Raw genomic sequence first — 7,774 nt, forward strand, 5'->3', positions numbered from 1 at the left:
TGTAAACAATTCTACCACACTAGCATATATCATCATCAAACTCAACCATGAGATACGGGCTCTGCCCACACTCCGATACTATCATATCGTCTATACGGGCCGACCTTGGTGCCTTAGACCCGTTCCTACTGGAAGGAAACTCACCTCGAAAATTAGTTGCTGAAAGTCTGCTTGCTAGACGTCTGACTGCTGCACCGGTAATCCTCCGACTATAAATCCATAACATAGATTAGTCGCTCATAAATACCCTTAGGTCAAATGACTGACCTACCCCTGGTCCAAGGTCAACTCCTTGGTCAAAGTCAACTTCCAGTTGACTAGACTCGCCGAGTCATGGCACAGACTCGCCGAGTCCCTCTCCTATTAACCCAGTACTAACTCATCAAGTCCTTCTTCCACTCATTGAGTCACCCATAACTCACTACTTGGGACGATTGGACCGACTCACGATCCGACTCGCCAAGTCTGAGAACAACTCGCCGAGTCCCACGAGCAGATCTCCTATTTGATTCTAAATCCTCATCAGAGCATCCATCTTGAGGATTTGGGTTTCTGGGACAATTGCTACACGTTAAATTGCTAATTCCGCGTGCAGCTACGAAGGGTTGGACCTTCTACACTTAAACCCGTCTTAACTCAGTAACAGTTCATATGACTCACCAAGTTTGAAGAACAACTCTTCGAGTACCAGGTAATCTTCAAAGGACTCGTCGAGTTGTTCATCCAACTCGTCGAGTCTAAGACCATCTTCATAGAACTCGCCGAGTCCACTTTGGAACTCGCCGAGTCCCTTCCACTCTCCTCCCATACAGACCAAATCTGAGACATGCAACGGTTCCAAACCATAGATATAAGCTCCTAGGGCATGCTTATCACGTAAAGTTGCAAACTTTACATGCATGCATGGCCCTATGAGCTCCAAAAGGCAATTCCAAGCTCTTTATGAGGTCATGCACTCAAGAGGGACCTCAATCACTTCAACCACAGAGACTTTACACTTCTAAGATGTCCATAAGGTCCAGATCTGAAGTCCTTTCAGAACATAGAGCATAAACACATGGAGTTTGAGGTCTTAGGGCTTGAAAACCACCAATTTGGGACAAAAAAGGGATCTAATGAACTAGTGATCAAGGTAGGAACTTTTCTACCTGAATGGAAGCTTCTCATAGTGTAGATTCCAGATCTACCTCCCCTCCTTGCACTCTTCAACCTCCTCCTTCTTCTTCTAAGCTCCAAACTTCCTTCACAAGGCCAAAATCACTTACAAGAACAATATGGGGGCTAGGGTTTCACTCTACATCTCTCTGGAAGTGTTAGGGACAAAGGAGGCCAAGTTAGAGCGTTTAAATAGGGTGCAAACACCCAAGTTAGGGTTTTTGCCCAGACAGGGTCTACTCGCCGATTCCGGAAACCGAATTGCCGAGTCCACGGCTTAAACCCCGCGTCTTATCCCGTTTCTACTCGGTGAGTTGGTCCTTCAACTCGCCGAGTCCAAGACCAAAAATTCAATATTTAAAGAGTTAATTACAAAGAATACGTACCAAGAACCAGGTGCTACAAAACATTTACAAGTCTTTTCTTTACAGTTTTACAAATCAACGATATTAAAATACTTATGAATTCACCAGCTTAAATGCTGATCTACGCTTTCAAAATAACTTGTATTCTCAGGTAACCAGTAGACAGGTACGATGACCAGGTTTTGAGAAGACGGGGCAGTCAAGACTCTCCTTTTATTTTTATTATTCATTATGTCGTTTTACTCTATGAAAGAACACACTTGTATTAAAATTATACTATTAATGCAATGGATGATGTTGTTGCTTGTTTACTACTTTACACTGTTGTGATATTGTACATGACGTCCTCCGCCCCAGAACGTTTCCGCCGTTCTTGGTTTTGGGGTGTGACACAGTAGGTACCATAAATGCTCATCTAGGTATCTCTCCTAGATTACTTCTCTACTCAAGTCCCTTCTTTACAAGGATTCCCGTTGGATACTCTTACTCAGCACATACTCAAAGGCGCATCACAGATAACAGAAACTCCTAGACTAAGGCATCACAAATCAAGCCACTCTAGTCCTAAATTATGAAATACCTAGCCTATCTCTAGCATGTATAATATCTCATAACACATAAGTTAAGGGTATTTTAGGAAATCACTGTTCGGGCTCTGGCTGATTGTACACACTGCTCCTCTTTTTCTCTTAAAACTCCTGCTCGTTTTAGAAAAATCATTTATTTTGAAAAAACTTTCCTTAATTCCTCAGTTTGAGTTCAGACATATCCGAAGGTGCATCCGAATCCGTCAAACCAAGGCTCTGATACCAACTTGAAACAACGTAAATTTTCAAGAGAAATTTTTGATTTAAAATCATATAAATCCTCATGACACATTTTATTAAAATCTCATTTGTTCAATTCACAAAACATAACTCCAGGTTTTAGTAATTAATAATCCAGGATCCTCATAACTCTTTCTCTGGTGTGTACAATCAACCGGTGCCGTCCCGCAATCCTGAGAACCTGAAACACATAACACATAACACGGTAAGCACGAAGCTTAGTGAGTTCCCCAAGATACCACATAAAACACATATTAGCCACTCGAGGCTATAACTCTATGGACCCTCTAGTCCTAACTCTGTGGACCTTTCGGTCATAACTCTGTATACTCTGGAACACACACACAACATAAATCACATAGAAATAATGCAGTGCATCACATCACATAAATAACATACAAAATACTCAGTCACATAACTCTAATTACCACTCTAGGTAATGTATAATGAGAAGACTCATTTGGCAAGCAGAAAGCAGCTATCCTCACACTTGAATCTCGAACTCGCCATCGCCTAACACATAGGATGAATATCTCTTATAATAACCCTTTTTCACGACTCAGATAATCGAAGGCGGTTCCTTCTCTTTCTAACTCTTTAAAGTGGGTAAAAGACCATTTTACCCTTCCAAGGACTCTTTATTACTTATGTTGACCAAAACCCCAAAGTCAACAGAAGTCAAGCTAAAGTCAACACATCCACATTTAACCCTACTAGTCGAGTGCACCCATGCGACTCGTCGAGTCCCCTCGCATCAACTGAACTATATCTAGGACTCACTCAGCTCGTCGAGTTGACTCCCAACTCGGCGGGCCAACATTGGGTTAAGACTACTCGGTCAAACCCGCTACGACTCGTCAAGTCACCCATGGACTCGGCGTGTTGGCTCCCACATATTTCTCATTCAGCCATTTGAGGTTAGATCTGCAACCCAAACTCATAGATCTAACCTCTTACTACCCAAAAGTCACGCAAAGGTCTGAACTTGAGGCTCATGCATGGTGTATTTTGCTCTATACACCATTTTGACTCCATTGAAGCTCCATAACTTCAAAGCTCCAAGGTTACTCACTCATAGCTGCCTACTTTTTGGATTTCTGGACGTCACAAGGTCCAGATCTACAATTGACTCGAAAAAGGGTTTGGATGCACCCAAAACCCCATCAATATGGATACAAGCCCAACTTTACAACCAAGGAAATCTACTCAAACACAAGGGAGGCAAGAGTTGTACCATATCTGAAGCTTGAAATGAAGATGAGACTGATCCACCAACTCTCCTCTGAGACCCTTGCAACTCCCTTGATCTTCTTCTCAAAGAAATGACCTCCAAGAAGCCTCTTTCCTCTCTAGCTCATAAATAACTCTAGGGTTTCTCTCAAGGGACGAAGACATTGTTGGGAAGGGGCCAAGGAGGCTATAAGTGCCTTTAAATAGGTCCCAAACCCCGGAGATTAGGGTTTCTCTGCCCAGCACCTACTCGGCGAGTCCCTCCTCGGACTCGTCGAGTCCACTCATTAAATCCACAGGAGAAACCCGACTCGACTCGGCGAGTTGGACCCTTAACTCGTCGAGTCTCTCCTTTAATCACAAGATTAACCTACACCATAATACCTTTGAAAATCCGGATGTTACAGAATATCGAGGACTCAAACATATATCAAACATGAAACATGATATCATAGCCGATATCTAACTCCTCCTTGAATTAACACATCTTAGTCTATCCTTATTGAACTTTTTTTTTGGGTGGGAGGAGTGGGAACATAATATTCCATGTTGGCTAAGACATGATACCTATATAGATTTAAATGTAACATTTGTCCATAATTACCATCTAGAAAAGAATAAGACATGATACCTATATAGATCGGAATGTAACATTTGTCCATAATTACCATTTAGAAAAGAAATTAACGACTCCACGTTAACCAATCTAAATGTTTGATCATAATAATTTCAATTCTAAAGCTTTTTGGTATGCTCACAACGAAAATGTCTGTGGCCACGATGACATGCTATCACAATTATGTACACCATCCCAGTGCATCGTTGTGGTCGTGGTCATGATGGATTCTCGTCACTACCACATGTGACAACCCCCAATTAGATTTTTCTTCATTTCTTTCTTTTCCATGCAAAACATCTCGTGGTTGTGGCAAGTACACAAAGGTTGTCGTGGAAGAAGGTTGGAGGAGATGAATGGTGAGGTGATCCATGGTTTGGGTCGTCCACTCGAGAAGCCCCACTACAATCCAAAGGCCCATTCTCTATTATCTTATTGATTCTAAAAGCACAAATGATCACTTTAGTGTCCATGAAAATGTACAAATTTTTATGCACGGTGGACCATAAGTCTAAGTCAAACATATGAACAATCCTTACAACACCAATTTTTACTCGCAACCGCTTATCAAGGAATCTACCAACAAAACACCGGCGAGGCAAAGACCTCTCAGAGCAGCAATCAAATCGAGCAGTAATGGGAGAAGAACGAGATCCACAGAAGTTGAAGAAGATAGCGGCAGCTGCTTACGACTATGATAACGATTCTAGATGGGCTGACTACTGGTCCAATGTCCTCATCCCTCCTCACATGGCTTCTCGCTCCGATGATGTTGTCAACCACTTTAAACGCAAATTCTACCAGCGATACATCGTTAGTACTCTTCCTTCTCCCTAATTTTCGCACTCAAAATCTGATTATCAGCTTCGATTCTAAAACTTAGGGTTTTGCTTACTTCGAACTGTCTCCGATGAATTTCCTTATGCTAGACATTTCAGATCTTATCCGTGTGTCAATTGCTAATGAGTTAGAATCGATTTACCTCGCTACTTATGAGCTTTTGATTGCTTACTAGTTTTTAGGTTATGGAAATGAATTGTTGAAGCATTATTGAGCTCTATGTTCCTTCAATTTATTGAAATTACTCAAATTAGGGTTCATAGATCAGGGGACTAAAACAGTTGTCCATAAACTTAATTGATGGTAATTTTATGCTTGCCTAGATGATGGTGATGAATTTGCATTTTGTTGTTACTCATAACAATGGAATTTAGCTTTAATGGAGGAAATTCAATTAACACATTCTCTGATAAACAACTTGGTGTTCAGGATCCTGATTTTGTTGTGGAACCAATGACTACAAATACTACCTCACAGCCTGCAAGATCATCAACATCATCATCACCATCACCACCATCATCATCATCATCATCATCATCATCTGCACCTCGCAGCTCAGGTAGTAAATGTTTCCCTCTTTATTCTTCTCTCATTCCCTTTTTATTTATCTTTCACCAATTTGTAATCAAATGCAACAAAACATTGTAGGGTCAACCACAAGAACAACTACAGGGACACCACCTCCAAGTTCAACTCCTTTGCGTTGGGATAGACAAACAATCCAGTTTTCTGTCAATGCATGGGTAATAATGCAAGTTACATATGGGAATAGAAAAAAAATGTTAAAAACATTGTTAAAGTTTTATATAATATTGTTGTTGATGTAGGTGTTTGTTGTAGCTGTGCTTGCTATGTTTCCACTGATACCTAAAAGCCTTTCAAATAGGGCTTATCGCCTTTCATTCATGGGAACTGCATGTTCTTCTTTGTATTCTCTCTACTCTCTCTATGGGGTAATTTTTATTGATTATATAAAATAGAAAATAGAAAATATTTTGTTGATGCTAATGGTAATATTATTATATCTTGTAGAAACCTAGGGCATGGAATTTACAGGAAGTGCAAGTGTGGCTTCAATCAGTAATTTCAACTAAAGATTTTATCTTTTTTATTTACTGCCTCACTTTTGTCACTTCAAATCTTCACCTTACATGTTAGTAAATCTTACAACCTTTTGTTTATTTATTTTATTTTCTATTGAAAAGTTGTTATTAATTCTATAAATGTTGATTTCTTTTTTAGTTGCTTTGTTGCCTATTGGATGTCGAGCTTTGGAACATTCTGCAAAATTCATTAGGCGTAATTTTAGTCGTTCGTCTTTTTACAGGTAAAAAAAAGATCCCAAATTTTTTTTTTTTTTTTTGGTAAAAAAGTTTGATCATTTTAGAGTTAATTTTTGGGTTAATCTCATAAAAGACCTTATATTTTGTGTTTTTTCCGGATTAAACCTCACATTTATTTTTTTGCCTGAAAAAGGCCTTGCATTTTTTCCGATTTTGCCCTTTTAGTTATATTTTTCAAAAAAAAAAACTGTAAAATGTGAGGGTTTTTTTCAGGAAAAACTAAAAAAGTTGAGGGTTTATTTGGAATCATTTAGAAGGTTAAAGGTTTTTTTTCGGAAAAAGAAATATAAACTTGAGGGCTTTTTCGTGAAAAATGAAAAAATACAAACTCTTTTTGAGGCAAAATATAAATTCGAGGTTTAATCCGAAAAAAAACACAAAATATAAGATCCTTTTTGAGATTAACCCTTTTTTTCTGAAAAAAAAATTGTAAAATTTGAGGTCTTTTCGGAAAAAATGAAAAAACATAAGGTTTTTTTCAGAAAAAAAAAAACAAAAAATATAATTTTTTTTTACGAGATTAACCTTTAATCTTTTTACATTCTTTTGCTTCTCATATGGTAATTAATTTATATTTATTATTTTTAGGAAGTATTTTGAAGAGGCTTGTGTGTGGGTGGAATCAAACACAACAACACTCAGCATACTCTCTTCACAAGCCGAGATTGGAATCGGGTTCCTTTTGATCATCTCTCTCCTATCGTCAGTAACTATATTTATTTATTTATTTAAATTTTTTTGGGTGAAATAAAATCTGTTTTTTTTTTGAAATTAATTATTTGCAAATATTTACAGGTGGCAGCGTAACATCATACAAACATTCATGTATTGGCAGCTGTTGAAGCTGATGTATCATGCGCCAGTGACGGCTGGTTACCATCAAAGTGTGTGGTCTAAAATAGGGAGGACGGTCAACCCTCTTATTCATCGATATGCACCGTTTCTAAACACTCCAATTTCTACCATACAACGATGGTGGTTTAGGTGAATGTTTTTGTATGGGAAGTTTAACACATATACAGAGAATAATAAGGATTTTCATATATAATGGAACAAAATATATACTATTATGTAATATGAAAACCTTTAACTGGAGGATTTTATAAGTTGAGATTTTGTGTTGGATCAGTTGATTCAGATCGTGTGTTATTGGAGAAAAGGACAGAAAAGACAGATATAGCTTTTTTTTTTTCGTTAATGATTTGCCTAAAAAATAGTCCAAAAGTTTATGGTTTATTAAACTGGTCATCGATTTTGAAATGTCTATACCGAAATGCACTATTTATTTGAAAGAAGGAATTCGAAAAGAATATAGCATTGCAAAATCACTGAACAGTGATACCAGATTTTTTTAGTACTGTGGAATTGGTGTTCAATAGTTCATATCGTGAAATCAAT

At 38.3% G+C, this 7,774-nt stretch overlaps 1 protein-coding gene across 1 annotated transcript; it reads left to right on the forward strand.

Annotated features, from left to right (window-relative positions):
• Positions 1-4,642: 4,642 nt before the first annotated feature.
• LOC111894545 (uncharacterized) lies at positions 4,643-7,513 on the forward strand. The gene is made up of 8 exons (XM_023890616.1): positions 4,643-5,006; positions 5,463-5,592; positions 5,682-5,776; positions 5,861-5,986; positions 6,066-6,186; positions 6,276-6,360; positions 6,965-7,078; positions 7,172-7,513. The coding sequence occupies exons 1-8, from the start codon at positions 4,830-4,832 to the stop codon at positions 7,362-7,364; spliced, it is 1,041 nt and encodes a 346-aa protein (XP_023746384.1). The 5' UTR covers positions 4,643-4,829; the 3' UTR covers positions 7,365-7,513.
• The last annotated feature ends 261 nt before the right edge of the window (positions 7,514-7,774 follow it).

The sequence above is a fragment of the Lactuca sativa genome, chromosome 4 (assembly GCF_002870075.4).
Source record: "Lactuca sativa cultivar Salinas chromosome 4, Lsat_Salinas_v11, whole genome shotgun sequence".
Lineage (NCBI taxonomy): Eukaryota > Viridiplantae > Streptophyta > Magnoliopsida > Asterales > Asteraceae > Lactuca > Lactuca sativa.

Coding starts and splice junctions, on each gene's coding strand:
- LOC111894545 (XM_023890616.1), top strand. CDS start 4,830: ATGGGAGAAGAACGAGATCCACAGAAGTTGAAGAAGATAGCGGCAGCT. Junction 5,593..5,681: donor ATCTGCACCTCGCAGCTCAG/GTAGTAAATGTT, acceptor AAAACATTGTAG/GGTCAACCACAAGAACAACT. Junction 6,187..6,275: donor TTCAAATCTTCACCTTACAT/GTTAGTAAATCT, acceptor TTTCTTTTTTAG/TTGCTTTGTTGCCTATTGGA.